We start from the raw sequence: 17,358 nt of genomic DNA on the forward strand, positions 1-17,358 counted from the left end.
TATATATATATATATATATATATATATATATATATATATATATATATACTATACTATATATACATATATACTATATATATATATGAGGACCAGGAGCTGGAGCCATATTCCAACAGATTTCAAATGATTACATTGATGACGAGTGACTACATTTTGATTACAAAAAATGATTACAAGAAGTGTAATCATATGATTTCAGTGATTGCAATGATTCCATTGATTTCACTGTGACCACACTCAGATGGCGCTTTGATTACGCCAGCATGTGACACCATGATTACGAATGTGAATAATCCCTCGACTAGCACACGAGGAATTTCGGGTTTTGTCTGAAGGACATTCGAAGCAGCGTGCAGCCGGCCCTTTCTCTGAATCATCTGATTTTCGGTGAGCGTGGCGGTTGCCTCTTTGAGACAATTATTTTGTGACGTTTCGTACATCTTAACCCTGCGAGGGTGATTATATTTCGATGTGAATTTCTGGGTGAGATCCTGGTCGCTACGACTAGCTGATAATTTGTGTTGCTGTAATTATATTTTATTCTCCCCCTCTCGTTCGAATATTATCCGTGTCCGATCATCATTATTGCGTCTCGCGACATTGAAATATGAGGACGTATTTCGGAGATTTAATTTTGAAATTCCGAAGTTGATTTATCTGTGAATTTTGGAAAGTTAATAGTAACGAGCCTGGTGTTGCGTATAACGAGGAGTTATTATCTGAACACTCTCGTTATCGGTGAAATTTGAAAGACATTGAATTAGTGAATTTTGAGGTCTTGTGAGCTTTAGTTAGTTTCGTTGGTTGGTGTTCCGTGTTGATGTTGTGATTTGTTTCTGGCCGCCAGCTTTACTTGTAGAGGAATTGATATAGAGGAATTCGATTTCGATCATTCTGTCTTAGTTTAGATTGACATGAATATTTTCTTTAAAAGTTTTTGACTTTATATCATTTGTTTATTCATGACTTTTAGAATTCTTTCACTCATTGTGACTTTGAGAATTACTTTGACTGATTATACGTTAGTCTTCTTCGTTTATTTATTCTTTCTTTTTTTATTCATTGTCAAGTCTTATTTCATATGACGAATGTGAATTTTGTAGATAATTGTTATATCGGAAATCGTTGAACGATTCGATTAATCGAAAGGGGTAGAGAATTAAGTCAATTAAGTTTATATCGATTTTTACTTTGAAAATTAATTCAATATTGTGAACTCCCGACAAATATCGTTGTTTTTTAAAACTATTTCCGTTACCTAGTCACACCTTCGTCTGCACTCTGCTAGTGACCTTTACGCAGTTCTCCAGTACGAGCCAGTAGGAGACCGTGTTGGAGTTTGGGACTGAGTCAGAGGAATTTTTTATTTCGTTCTCCAGAAGTCGTTCTGGTAATAACGACCTGGCGCCTAACAGTTATTCGTTTTAGGGTTGTTCTGCGTCGAAGGGTTGGGTAGTGCACGCAGGGTTCCGTGAATCTCTCAAAATTACGTCACAACTGATATTAAATTATATTTTTATGGAACATTTCGCCGAAAAACGGGTAGATTGGTATAACACACGGTATGGCTGAATTCGTCCCATCAAACGACATAACCTTTGAGGATGAAAATTTTGGTTGCCATTTGAAAAAAATCTGATAAAAATTGCAGCATCAGCATTTATGATCGAAACGTACTTTGCATCAGTTGTCGTCCATCCAACGCTATAACTTTCATTTGAAAGATTTTTCCATTACTGCCATCTTTAAAGAATTATTTGACCATACACTTTTAAATGGGAAACCCTGTATGTATATTATTGTACAGTCAGTGGCAAGAAAGTTTACAAAAATATATATACAGGGGGTCCTATTTGAAACAGTACGGCTTAATATCTCTCGTAGGAAAGGGGGACAGCAAAATTGTTCAAATACAAGTTGTAGGGTTTGGAGGGAAAAACTTAGTGCTGGTAGCATCCGGGCCCTCATTGCTTATGTTTCTATGCTGCGAGCATAAAGTCAGTTTTTTTTTAATGGCAACAATATTTTTCACCCCTACAAAAGTTGTTTGTCTCGCCGAGAAAAGTTTAACTATACCATATTTTTCGATGACGTCATCGTTTTCATGTGAATAATCGTACGAAAATCAAACGAAAGGGGAACATCTTTATTCAGACTATCTTGCCGCACAGAAACGCTGGAATGATATTTATTTACTATCTCGTCAATGTACCATATAAACAAAAGATGACTGAGGTAGGTAAGGGACGTTGTAAGAGGTAGGTGTTATTCCCTAACACCTAGAGCGTCGTAGAGCTAGGTGTTGGGGTATTGTAAGAGTTGGGTGTTAGGTGGGGTGACCTTACCCCACTCGATTTCTATTTGTGGGGTTACGTGAAAGATGTTGTGTACACTAATCGACCGACAACTCTAGCGGATTTGCGGAGACGGATAACACAAGCAATCGCGAACATTCCATCTGAAGTCCTCCGTTCTGTTGTTCGAAGTTTCCGATGCCGGCTAGAGTTGTGCCTTGCTGTTAATGGCGGTAACGTCGAACATCTTCTGTAATTACTGCTCGCGATACCTACACGAAGACACATGTATCGTATGTATAATAGAACTTGTTGATAGTCTTAATAAAGATATTTTACGTTAATTTAATTTTTGTACGATTATTCACATGAAAACGATGACGTCATCGAAAAATATGGTGTGGTTAAAATTTTCTCGGCGAGACAAACAACTTTTGTAGGGGTGAAAAATATTGTTATCATTTAAAAAAACTGACTTTATGTTCGTAGCATGGAAACATTAGCAATGGGGGCCTGGATTCCATCAGCACTAAGTTTCCCCCTCTGAACTCTAAAACCTGTATTTGAACAATTTTGCTGTTCCTCCCTTTTTACAAGAGATATTGAGCCATACTATTTCAAACGGGACACTCTGTATATATGAATTTGCCTCTCTAGCCGGGCGGGTTGTTGTATTCCAAACTATTGTACTAATATCATTGAAAAAAAACCGTTAATATTATTGAAAAAAAAACCGTTTATATAATTGGGGCGTTGTGGGGTTCATACCAGCCGCGTCCCCGTTGTCAACCCTGGGTTATGCTAAGTGCTGGTACGGCTGGATAATTATGCCTTACCATGCACTCTTGAATTTAATTTCAATACCATAATAAATTTAATATTCGAATTAACATGCCTTCAGAAGGAAAGGTGCCGTGTGGGGACACCTGTAGATCTATGCGAGCATCCATCATATAATATGAGATGTCTCAAAGAGGTTTAAATTCATTAATAGCAGCCCAGAAAAAAAAAATATATAGTTGTTAATATACTTGTTAAGAAATCAGGAGTCAGCATCGTATTACAACACGAGACGGTTTTGTAATACGGCATGATGCAAGTGTACCACGATTTTCAATGAAACCGAGATCACACTGGATGTTTTATGCTGAATATCAATAACACGGTTGCCCCGAAAAATAGTACGAGGTCCATTCCCTTGAGGTTGTAAATTCCAGGTATGCTATTAATGCAACTCGCCAATGGAGTCCAACGACTGATACGGGAACGTGAACCGATTCAGGGTGATGTGGGATGAAAAAATGGGGTTTAAGGTGTTTTTAAATGAAAACTAACGGTTTCACTGAACACCTCAAGTTTAATTACACAAAAATTAATTGTTCTGAGATAACACAAACTGATTTCACAATAATGTCTAAAATTACAGGAGATAAGTTGAATAAAAGTCTAAATTGTCTATTGATTCGAGAAACAATATCACACTTAACAATTACGCGATGATATTGCACTTCACTAATAAACTGTCTGACTGAAACGAAAAGATTGCGCGGATATAAAGGAGAAGCTCAGGAGAAGGCTCAGTAGGAATGAAGTCTCCACTGGCCGTTGTCTCGGAGGTAACTAACTCGATATTAACAAAATTCTAAGTTCTGTCTTCGAAAATGGAAGGAAACTGAAAATTTTATTGACTAACTTATTTTTGCTAGCTTTAAAATGATTGGTTGGAAGAAAGTGGGAAGGCGTAGACAAAACTGACCGTTAAGGGAGGCTTGGGTATTTTCAAGAATTATGGAATACCTTTTTTATTGTACAGAGAAAATTTCTGAGGTACTTGGGCCCGTGGTCATCTGGCTTCCACGTGTGGGGAAAAGAATTTGCTTCCTTCTGACTTTCCTAAGCTCTTACAATTTATGGCGCGACCGTAATAAAGAGATTTAACAGAAATTCTCGTGTCTAGAAGGGGTTTTCCCATGATAAGCAAAAAAAAAGGACTGACAAACAGGAAGCGGGATCCACGGTCCCTCGAAATATGAAAGTGGGGAATTTCCTCATCAAAATAAATAGAAAATCGGTCTTGACACCGAACACTTTGCCGGGTGGCTTGGCGAAGTGGGTAAGTTCGTTGCCTCACGTGCGAAAGGTTCCAAGTTCAAATCCCGGCCGAGTAGAATGGTGCGATCTAACCATTTAAAGTCTTGATCATCATCGCAGTATACCCTAACCGGGTCGAAGCGATGTAAAATAACGATAAAAAAAAACACCGAACACTGGACTCGATAGTTCATAATCCACTGAGTTCGTTTTGAGTTCACTTTCAAACTTATTTTATATTCTTTGTATCGAAGTAAACGGTTACTCTTTGATTAGAAATGAATAAACTAAAGTATCTTAAATTGCTGAGATTGAGTTCATATTACTCAATTATTCTATCGTACATAACGCATTGATTATCTTTTAATTATTTCCTTCGCATAGAGGTCAAAAAATACATGTAGAGCATATAGCATCCATCTTTCCATGTAATTCATGCCTTAAAACTAAGGTGGACTGAATAATAGCCGGGGGCTAATATGATAGTATCGGTGAGTAAAATATCTTGAATTTAAGCAGTAATGAGCTTGTGGCTTCTCCGAACCTTGGTCATTACTGCAATAATTCAACCTCTTGCAAGGTGAACCATGATTTGTTCTTTGAATAATCTAGTGTTTCCATATTCAAGGATTTATCCAGCTACTGAGTCAGCTAACTGATGTTGGACATGTCGGGCGGGACCAGTTTTTAAGTAAGAATGCCCTTATATCTCATAAATAAACTAGCTTTCAAAAACTCAAGGGGTATATCAGATTTATATTGCTTATGTACGAAAATCAATTTCTAGGTAGATTCTATAGCATGAAATCAGCTGGTGGACACTATGTGGTTGTAGTTGAGGACTTAGACCTTGAAAAGATAATCGGCAGTTCAACTCTAGTCGTGGAACAGAAATTCATCCACAATTGTGCACTTGTATGTATTAAATTCAATTTTGATAAAATTCTTTTAATACCATTTTTTTTCTCATTTCTGCAAATCGTTGGAGAATACAACTCATAATAACCTGAGATTTTCCAAGCCAATAACGTAATCAGCATCTCATGTTTACTTCACCTATCAAATTATTCGAATAATGAAGTGATTCTAACTGATGAATTTGAATATACCGACTATTCAGTCGATATTTTTTAGGACGACGTTGCTTTAGAAGAATCTATCAAAAGACCTCTTTTGCAGATCCTCATTTTTTTTCCCAAGAAAAATAGTTTTGTGTATCCATAGAATAATGCATTCGTTGAATCATCACTTTTCAATTTCATGTTATCACAGAAATTCATTATACATTATTTCCAATGGAAATTCTGAACTAGAAAGGAAAAAAAACATTGAAGTATCTTAAAGAAATCATAAAATAATAGAATGACTGACTTAAATTATTCCTCACAAGTTCAAATTGAATGCTGAATTAAACAGTTGATCGTATTTCAGATTGCATATTTGTCTAATATTAGTTCGTAAGTGGTAGGGGAATTGCGTACATTTTAGGTCGATGAAATTTTTACCATGGAATTCTATTTGATTGTCATGGAATTACTATTTCATGAGTAAATAAGTGGAAACTAGTTTTATATAAGTAAGCAACTGAATATATTTAGTTAAATGTACGAAGTTCCACACACAGTACTCCAAAGGAATGCGAAGTGCCTCCACCCTGGCAGATCTGTCGATTGTAGAATCGAGTTAATCAGTATGTCGATTCGTATGCGAGTGTAGTTCGATTCAGATCTCAGATTATTGATCGAATCGAAGATGAATCGACTTCATAGAAAGCTATAGCTTGTGAATCTCGAATGACAAAAATTTATTGCACCAAAACTTGAAAGACTCATGGGGTGGTCGATTATGAAAGACTCCTTAGGGTCGGACCAGGATCGACTTGGAGAAAGTCGATTGTGACTCGATTGCCCGCATATTATTCACATCAATCGACCCACAATCGACCAGTTGTTGAGTCATTTCATATAAGTGAATAATATGAAGTCAATCGAGTAACAATCGACTCAAGGATCAGTCGATTCGCCCACTGGAATTATAACAACTATTATGAAACGACTAAACAATTAGACCAGGATCAACTTTCTTTTAGTCGATCCTGGTCCGACCGTAAGGAGTCTTTCATAATCGACCACCCCATGAGCCGTTCGTTTTGGTGTAATAAATTTTTCTCATTCGAAATTTACTAGCTATTGACTTCCTATGAAGTCGATTCATCTTCGATTCCATCAATAATCTGAGATCTGAATCGAACTACATTCGCATACGAATCGATATACTGATCAAGTCGATTCTACAATCGACAGTCGATCGAATCTCAATCGGGGGATCCGCCAGGGGCACGCGCAGACATTCTATATAACTCATCCACTCAGTGTAGCTCAACCTCTAACATCAGTGGACAGTGACTCTTAACGATACTATTTATTAATAAACAATTGAAAATATGCCTTTTTCGACCGGGAATGTTTTTTTTTCATCAAGTACACGTGATTTTAGGAGTGATGACCTCCGACATATTTTTTCATATTTGCAACGTTGTCATCAATAAAAAAATCATAAGTAAAAGATGTTCCAATATATTCTTCATATTATTCACATTATTTCATGTATGTACATACGTTTGTTATACACGCTGACTTTATACAGGTTAGAAAATACTAGCGCTACTCTCGATGCTCTTTCACTATGTATGTTTACCTATTAGATTTGTTATTTCTTCCTCAATCAATTGTTTACAATCATTCTCATTGCAAAAACCATATGCCCGATGAAAATCATATCCCAATTTATTGACTGTTAAATTTTCATATTCCAATAAATGACTTGCTCATGTTCTGATTTTTATCCTCGGTAAATAAGATTTTAATCATAATTAAAATTCAATTCCTTGTAGAATACACTTTAGAGTGTCATTTTCGGGAATTCAATTTTTGTGGATACTCTGATAAAAGTGCATGCCAATGGTGTTGTCAATTTTTTTAGTTTGTTTACTTGGTAATTCAATTAATCTGCTGTTCACCTCATGAATATCAGACATTTAATTTTCCTGATTGCGTGTCGTATTAGTTTTCATTTCTTTACACTCATCAAGGGCGAGAGTTGACGCTGGCTGAGTCAATGATACAGTGGAAAAATTGGACACACGTGGGATTCGAATCCGACTGAATGAATCGTGAGTTCTTCGCCCTATTGACTGAACTTTTGCAGGCTTTCGATTTCTATGACATCTTCATAACGACTTAAGAATTTATCAACATCGGTATTTAATTATTAACATCGCTAACATCATCATTCAAAATTTATATCTGAAATTTCCGGTGTACTTTGCCAAAAATTTTTAGCAAATTTAACTGAAATTTCAAGGAATTTCTATAAATTATGAATTTCAATTGCATTTTCCCCTGAAAATGAGTGACAAATCAGGGAATTCCGGTAAATATATACATGAATTTTCAGGACATCAACACTGAATGCGATTTAGGGGGAAAAAATCATGAAATTTCAGATTTCAGAAAAAATTCATCCGAATTTCAAATAAATTCAGGAATTTTCGTTTTTGTGATAGTCAAAATTCTGGAATTTCACTGAATTTTCAGTGAAACGTGAAATTTCATTTTTTTCTCTAACGAAGTGGGGATTTAATGAGAAAATTTATGGGTTTTGGATAGCATTCTTTCCCGAATTCAATGTTCATTATTCAAAATAATGTTAAAACAATTATGCTCCTCCTATTTTTATGCCTGCAACGTAGTTATATCATTGGTGATGTGGATAATCCACCATACGAGTATAAGTGATGAATTGACAATGTGATTTTACGAATTATAGCCGTTAATGTCGAAAAAAAAAAAATTTACGCAAAAAAATGTTTTTCTCGTCTCCATATCAATATCACATGTCAAAATGTCCCGAAAAAATTGGGGATTATTATTATTTATCAAGAAAAAAGAGAATCAATTGATTTTCGACTGGCCCCTGTGAAACAGTGGAATTTGAAAAATTAAAACCTCTGAAAAAGGGTCATTACTTATCCTCACAGTACTGTCGTATTTTTTCGAATAGTACATGAAAAAACGAAAAAAATCGTTTTTTATTCATTAAAATCCTTTGACACATGTTGCAGACAAACGATTGATGTTGAAGAAACAAAAATTTACGGAAAGCATGTACTTACGTAGTACCTGATGGTGAGCATGTCAATTCAGAATTCTGAGAACCAAAAAAATTCAAGGTGGCTAAGTTGACATAGACTGTCCTATATGTATTGAAAGGGCAAGATAGAGCAGCTCTTGAGATAGGTAATCATTCATTGGAATCAAGAGATAATCCTGACATCGTAAATGTGATTCACCATGATGAAATTAAAAATGTTATTGATGCTCGTTATGTTGGGCCAAACGAAGCTGTTTGGCGCATATTGGGGAAAGAAATAAAAAAAATTTGTATGTCATCAAAACCTATCATGAGCCAGAATTTCAGCCCTTTCGCGGGAATAGTCTTGGAGTTATTAACATGTTTCTGGACGAACACACACACATACATACACACGCACACACATACATACGGACATCGGCTAAAAATATCAAATGTCGGCGTTTCAGACCACCCTGAGTCATATTCATGCAAAATTGGAGAATCGAAAAAAAAGTGATTACAATGCTTCCATTCGGAAGCAAAAAGTCATTTTGTTGTTTGTCTTCAAGTTCATTTACCCAATGAGCAAAACGTTATTCTTCCTGGTGATATGAATGAAGAAAGCATTAGAAATGCTATGAATCGCTCATGCAAGCTTCTTGAATATTTTCACCTAAATGCACACGACGGAACAGCAAGACGATATGCTTATACAGAAATTCCATGTCATTATACTTGGGGCAATGGTCAATGGAAACCCCGAAAAAGATCATTCAATGTACTTGGTCGAATGTATTCAATATATCCAAGTCAAGTTGAATTATATCATCTCCGATTGCTTCTATTGCATGTAAGAGGAGTCACAAATTACGACGATCTGAGAACTGTTGATGGACTTCTTCATAATACATTTGTTGAGACGTGTCTAGCACGAGGACTCATTGCAGATGATCATGAATGGCATAATGATCTGTCAGAAGGATCAATATGGATGATGCCTTATCAATTACGACGATTATTCGTTCGTCTCCTTATTCATTGTAATCCAGTAAAACCTGGAGAACTCTGGGAGGCGTTCAAAGAGAATATGTCTCATGATTATAAAAGGCATATGGATGGTTCAGCTGCGGAAAGAGAGACATATCTTGCAATTGCAAGAATGATTATAAGAGAAGGAAAGGATATATTATGTGTACAAGTTAATAAGGTGCTTTTTTTCATGAAAATCAGAGTTTTCTGTACTGCTTCTCACGATTTCTCGTCTGGGCATTGGTATTACATACTTCCCAAACTCGAAAACTTGAAAATTACTACAGGAAAATATTGTTCCTGGGCTGTTGCGATGGAGTTTTTTTACTCGTGTGGTTGGCCAGTCCTCGCCTACGGCTCGGAGGCCAACGCCACACGAGTAAAAAACCCCATCGCAACAGGCCGGAAAAATACTATTATTATAAAAAACAAAAAGACATTTAACGGTCGAAATATTCCCCATTATTTTCGATGACTTCTTTACTCCACCTCACTGGCAAATGACGAATTCCTTCGTGAAAGAAATTTGGCGGTTTTGACTCAATAAATTCATCGATGCTTTTTCGGACCTCGTCGATTTTTTTGAAGTACTCATCAGCTAAGTGGTGTTGAAGAGACCGAAATAGGTGGTAGTCGGATGGGGCGAGATCAGGCGAGTAAGCCGCGTGAGGGAGAACCTCCCATCCTAATTCACAGATAATATCCTATCCGAGAATCACTTGTCTACTTCCGGTGCCAGTATATGGCCTCTTTTACTCCAATGCATCATTCAAATGAATAAGCTGTTGTTGATAAACCTTTGCAGTAACGGTTTGGCCAGGTTTAAGTAGCTCATAATATATCACACCCTTCATATCCTACCAGATACTCAGCATCACTTTTCTCACTTAGACATTGGGTCTCGGAGTCGACGTCGATGGTTTGCCCGGATTCACCCACGATTTTTTGCGTTTAGGGTTGTCGTATAACACCCACTTTTCATCGCCCGTAATGATTTTGTACAAGAAATCTTTTCATTTAAATCGAGTGAAGAGATAGCGCCGTCTCCAGTCGTCGCTCCTTATTTTCGGGGCTCAGACCATGAGGAACCCATCTACCCTTCTTTTGAATTTTGCCAAGTTGATGTAGGCGATGAGAAATGCATTGTTGAGTCACTCCGAGTTGTAGTACAAGCTCTGTTTGGCTTTGAGCAGAATTTTCAGCCAAGAGTTGTTCGAGTTCTGCATCGCCGAATTTTTGCGATTGACCCGGCCGTCCTCGATCCGAAAGATCGAAATCTCCGTCTCTCAACCTCTGGTACCACTTTTTACGCGTTTTATGCATTACAGCGTTTTTTCCAAGAGCACTACAAATCATTTGAGCAGCCTCGGTAGCATTTCTCTTTAATTGAAATGCAAAAAGAATGCAGTGCCTCAAATGTTGCTTATCGACTGACATCGTGTTTACTACTATTTTTTAAAGTTATGTAAGAAGTATTTACTGCTTCGGTAACTGAATACGGTAGTATTCAGACATACAAAATATTGAAATATTAAGTTTTTGAATGCAATTATAAACCGCGAAATATAGGGGCACCTTATCAATTTGTACACCTAATATATGATTTAGAGGGAATGGAGCAANTACTCGTGTGGTTGGCCAGTCCTCGCCTACGGCTCGGAGGCCAACGCCACACGAGTAAAAAACCCCATCGCAACAGGCCGGAAAAATACTATTATTATNATCGACTGACATCGTGTTTACTACTATTTTTTAAAGTTATGTAAGAAGTATTTACTGCTTCGGTAACTGAATACGGTAGTATTCAGACATACAAAATATTGAAATATTAAGTTTTTGAATGCAATTATAAACCGCGAAATATAGGGGCACCTTATCAATTTGTACACCTAATATATGATTTAGAGGGAATGGAGCAAGTATCTGTTGGTGACATCCAGGAAACTTCTGTCGAATCAGAAGACTTTTTGAGAATAGGTGAACAAAATTATCACAATTTAAATGATTCACAGAGAAAGATTTTTGATGATGTCATGAATATGGTCAATAATGATAATAATGATGTTAAATGTATATACGTTGATGGTCCTGGAGGATCGGGTAAGACTTTCACTTACACCACTATCTATTATCTCCGCAAGGGACAGAAAAAAAATTGAAAATACAATGGTATTCACAGGCATTGCTGCGGTTTTATTACCTGAAGGAAAAACTGCCCATAAAACTTTCGTTTTACCCTTGACAACTGATAGTACATCATCGTTTGTTACTGAATCCAAAGAGGCTACGGAACTTAAAAAGGTTGATGTTTTTATTTGGGATGAAGCTCCAATGGCACCTAGATACGCTCTTGAAATTGCAAATAGAAGTCTGCAGGATATTATGGACAGTGACAAATCATTTGATGGAAAAATATTTATATTCGGAGGAGATTTTCGACAGCTTCTCCCAGTATCCCAATTGGAATGATGATGCATATCCATGCCGTCATTGACTAGAGAAAAATTTCAGTTTACACGAAAACTAAAAGGAATTTCATCTAAACAACGCGATTTCTAAACGCGAATCAATTTAAAATTGCATGAGTAGATGTATCAAACGGGTTCTGGATCAACGTTTTGGGAAGGGTCACGGGAGTCAGTTGGCAAGGTGTCCGAGGGTCTCCCGTGAGTAGGTGGTGGGTGGCTAATCAATTGATCAATTAATTAATTACTTCGCGGAATCAATTCGCCGGGTAAATTCACGGTTCTGGCTCAACGTTTTGGGAAGGGTCGCAAGGGTCACGAGGCTTCCATGAGTGGGGGTGAGTGGTCGATTAGCGGGGTAGATTAATTAATTAATTTGATGATTCGCGGGATTAATTCGCGGATTTCACATCTCAATGGTTCTTGACTCAACGTTTTGGGAAGGTTCACGAAGGTCAGTTGGCGAGGTATCCGAGGGTCTCCCGGGAGTGGGTGGTGGGTGGTTAATTAATTGATCAATTACTTAATCAATTCGCAGGGTAAATTCGCGGTTCCAGATCAACATTTTGGGAAGGGTCATAAGGGTCTGTTGGCCAGGTCCCCCGCGTATGTGTGGTGCGTGGTTAATTAATTAATTAATTAATCAATTCGCGGGATTAATTCGCGGGGTTGATTCGCGTATGTCCAACTGCTTGAAAAGGGTCTGCTGACGAGGTGTTCCTGCAAATGGGTGGTTAATTAATTGATCAACCAATTAATTAATCAATTAATTAGCGGATTTAATTCGTGAGTAACTCGCGGAATTTTTAACGCAACCGGTTTGCGAAGAGTCATAAGGGTTTGCAGACCAGGTAACGATTTGGGAAGGGTCACGAGGGTCAGTTGGCGAGGTGTCCGAGGCGTGAGTGGGTGGTGGGTGGCTAATTAATTAATTCGCGGCTCTGGGAAGGGTCATAATGGTCTGATGACCAGGTGTCTGAGGGGTCCCCAGCTAGTGAGTGGTGTGTGGCTAATGAATTAATCAATTAATCAACCAATTAGTTGATTCACGGATTAATTCGCGGATTTTTTAGCCCAAAGCTGTGGGAAGGTTCTGTTCACGATGGGCCCCTCGCCAGTGGGTGGTAAATTAATCAGTTAATTCGCGGATTCTCGAGCTTGATTATCTGGGAAGGCTCTGTCCACGAGACCCAATTAATTAATTGATTAGTCGATTCGCAGATTAATTCGCGGGTTTGATTCGCGGCTCCTTTACTTCAACTACCTGAGAAGGGTCACAAGGGTTTGCGGCGCGAAGGGGGAGGGAGGGAGGGCGTTAAAAGTGGAAGGCCATAAATCAAGAAATGACCCAATTCCAGGAAACGTTAAAAAATCATAATGGGGGTCATTGGTTATATGATTTCACGACGAATGATTTTTGTTCGATGGTTAAATTTTTCCATTTTAGTGCTGCAATTCCCGAGCGACTGAAGCATGAATGAAATTTGCGGAGTCTCCACTTCCACCATATATTAGACTTTAGACTGCACTGCCACCTTGCGATATTCTACGTAATTTACTTTGGTCACATGCTATGGGACACCCTGTAGTGCATTTAGCTAAGGCGGGGGTCGTGCACCCTCAATTATTCACTCTTGATGAACTCGAAAGTGCTGTAAGTCGGTAAGAGTGCCCGGCGCGTAACTGGGAAACCCGGGTTCGAATCCCGGCTGGGCGAATCGGAATTTTTTCTCTCTAAAATTTCAATTCTATTTGAATTTATTTAATGCCTAAAGGTGGTTAGGCGGCGTGCTGAGTTGAATTTGGAGTGAGAATTTCCGTGGTTCCCGGTAGCTTAGTCGGTAAGAGTGCCCGGCGCGTAGCTGGGAGACCCGGGTTCGAATCCCGGCTGGGCGAATCGGAATTTTTTCTCTAAAATTTAAATTCTATTTGGATTTTAAATCATTTTTCGACAACGAATCGGGACCCATTACTGGTTCTATCCATTTCCACTGATGAACTACATTCACATAAATTATTCAAAATTTCAAAAACGAAAATAGACTTTTAGAAGAGTCAATTGTTTGTTACTCTAAATGTCCCACTGGTCACCGCAACTGTCTATCACTTATTCAAAATGTACCCCCTCCCAGCGCTTCAATTGTTCGGTCATAAACGAGGGTCGGCGTACATTCAGTCACGAGCTGAATACCTGCTGCTCACCCAACACCTTTATACTCTGGCTGAGAACCTCGCGCACTGTCAAATCATCGATAATTACCATTTTATTTGTGAACCTAAGTATCCATTGTATGATAGTAATACTCATCCAATTTGTGAGGCGGCGATTTTCCGAAAAGACAACTCATTAGCATCACCCTTAATTGATTGTCCCATTGTGGTTAGCTCAACATTCAACTCTCATTGGAAAAAATACAAGAGGGGTGGTTATATTCAGAACCGAAAAACCAAGAAGTGAATATTAGGTGTGATGGTCAGTGGCTTAATGCCATAAACATCTCAGGAGCTGGAATACTTCAATTTACGAAAAGATGTCAAGTGTCTACATCTTATATGTACAATAATGGGATTTCAAGAAAATGTAGAAAAACCTGGCGGTGAGATTACTGGGTGGAACTTAATGTTACAATATTAGTGTATAAACGAAAATCTTTGCATTCTCTCCCTAAATATTATGTCCAACATGATGAAATTTTACGTGCATGTGATGACCATGCCCAAGAGAATAAGTCTCAAACTATGCTTTTTATTTTGATGTTAATACGATTAGGAGTGCTATGCATTGGATTGTTAGCACTCATCCCATGGGAAATATTTGCTTCTTCTATAAACATTATGAGATGGATAGAAGCTGATGTATGAAATGTTTTTTTTATAATAATAAAAAAGACTTTTTACAAAAAAATAGTTTTGTGTTTTTTATTTTCTTCGCGTGTGCGGTTCATTTGGATGATGACAAGATCCTTATCAAAGATAACACTGCTGTGAAAATTGGGCTTTGAGATTCAAGCTTCTGCCCCCCAATGGCCTTCCCACTTGGTAACCAGCTTGACATCCATTTGCTTCCGGACATTCTCCATGGTTTTCCCAAACGCAGCGTTATTCATGAGTTTGTAGAAATTTTTCTCAAACTCATTTTGCGAATTTTTCCTGTAGTCTATGTTAAGATCAATGTATTTTTTCAACCAAGAACTCTGATTAAACTTCAAAACGCGATAAATTCGGGTCACCCTCATGCCGAGACTCAAGTATTTTTTCAAATTTTCATGGTGGACGACATAATTATTTTTTGAATTCAGAGTGGTAAGAAGTTTTGGTAGTTTGGATTGGCCATTGGGGGGCACAATGCATTCGGGGCATAGCGATAAGTCCCGATGACTCATGTGTAGCTCTTCAGGATATTCGAGGTCCACTTCGAAGATGTAGCCCACACTTGAATCATCGGGAATGTTTTGGATGTTGAGTGAAGTCCAATCTTCCATCCAGGTGAAGCCTACGTGCGGTAGATAATGGCTCATTGCGGCTCCGTATAAATTATTTACATCAAAGTACATGAGGTATGACTTTGGCTTCCCAGATTTATATTCACCCCCCATGTACTCATTGTTTGCTTCGCCATATCTATTTGAGCATTGAGCCAATCCTCCTCTGATACATTTTCCACGAAAAGCAGCATCTCCGGATCTTGGAATAACTCGAGGTCCACTTTCGTCATCCTCAACATGGCGTCAAAAGCAAGTCCAGGGGCAGTATAATAGTGGAGAGGATCTACATTATATGCTTGGAAATAACTCTCCCGGAAATTCTCAAAAATATCACTTAATAATAATACGTCAGTCTTCAGGTATAAATCGGAATATTCACCCAATGTGTTGATTGCAAAATTTCCCAAGAAATCGCAAGCGTGTCCATAATCCTCATCAGATATGTCGGAATTATTCAATTGAGAATAAAAATGTTCTTTTCCAGGTAATTTGCTTTCATAGAGTTTTTCCCAAGAATCCATATATTCATATAGGAATACTCCTTTGCGTGTGACGAGTTTGAACTGGTTGATATTAGTGTAATAATTAGCAGTAATTTATTTCTTATCATCGGATAATTATGATGCCAATCAATACTGCCCGCCATGAACCGAAGTGAGTCGATAAATCTGAGATGAATTTTCGTTGATTCCACTGATTTTGTGAATGAAATATATTTTTCTTTGATGATGGGGAGTAATTTTACTGAACCTTCGCATTGTTTGGCCAAAGCTTTGATAAAAAAGTGTGAGTCATACCCGGATAAATTATGAAAAACCACTGGAATTGTGCATGACTCGTCGAAATTATGATTGCAGCCTGGATGCGAAGCGCCTCGATATTTCCCTGTGAAATGACAGGATCTCGGTGCTTCACTGCTTTCTCTGTGAATATGCCTCCGCAAATATAACAATTTTTTGCTGCAGTATAGTCTCTCCACATATCTGCTGTTAAATATATTGGTTCGTTTCGTTGCAATTCTATTTCCACATTTACAACTAAATTACGCAATTGTTTAATGAACCACTCAACACAATCCCTCCCACGATAAACACAGAGTTCTGACTTTGAGTCATCATAACTACACTTAACGTAATACACTACATTATATGGCACATGTTTTTGATAAATTTTAGTGTTGTCATCATTATCATGGGGCACTTTTTCCAATAAACATTCAGTATCAGCGTGTACAACAAACGGTACTCGGAGTTGATGCTTGAAATTTTTGAATTTGAGGTATTTATCATTATTTTGAGGGAATATCATGCGACACTTATTTAGGGATATACAGTCTAATCTGCGTTTTGGATAAGATTCCTTTAGTTTAAAATGACACAAACATCTGTCACAAATGAATGCACGTTGATTACCCTTCCATAATTGGCTACTGAGTAGTCTGGAGAGATTAGCGATCCACGCGTAATGATGAATTTTTTCAGTCGGTCGTTGATCATCAATTTTTTCTATCATCAACAAATGGATGGTGTTTTCAGCATCTTGCAGTGTTGTTGGAGGTCGTGAGCTCAAATATAATGGCACAATCCATTCTCTCCCTGATTCCTCATCACATTCAATCATGTAGACATTTATCGATAACTCATTTAGTTTTTCAAATTTCGGTATATCCTTTATAGCCATTGAACATAGCGAAATTTTTCATAACTGTGCTGAATGGCGGGTAGGGATTCGGTCGATTTTTATTGAACTGAACATTGCAACGAGCCGCCATGATGGACCATAAAAAGCTGAGTCATCATCATTTTGAACATTGACCACTGCCTTTTTCAGTTGAATCCACCGGGGTACCTCAACAAAACT

The 17,358-nt window shown here is 37.8% G+C and overlaps 1 protein-coding gene across 1 annotated transcript in view; it reads left to right on the plus strand.

Annotated features, from left to right (window-relative positions):
* Positions 1-17,358, plus strand: part of LOC107042066 (probable glucosamine 6-phosphate N-acetyltransferase) — a 95,271-nt gene that overhangs the window by 30,030 nt on the left and 47,883 nt on the right. The window contains exons 3-4 of the mRNA XM_015262938.1: positions 5,014-5,076; positions 5,173-5,300. Coding sequence (XP_015118424.1) covers positions 5,014-5,076; positions 5,173-5,300 — 191 coding nt within the window. The remainder of the gene's footprint in view (positions 1-5,013; positions 5,077-5,172; positions 5,301-17,358) is intronic.

This window comes from Diachasma alloeum, unplaced genomic scaffold (assembly GCF_001412515.2).
Source record: "Diachasma alloeum isolate Michigan unplaced genomic scaffold, Dall2.0 Dall_scaffold_00409, whole genome shotgun sequence".
NCBI lineage: Eukaryota > Metazoa > Arthropoda > Insecta > Hymenoptera > Braconidae > Diachasma > Diachasma alloeum.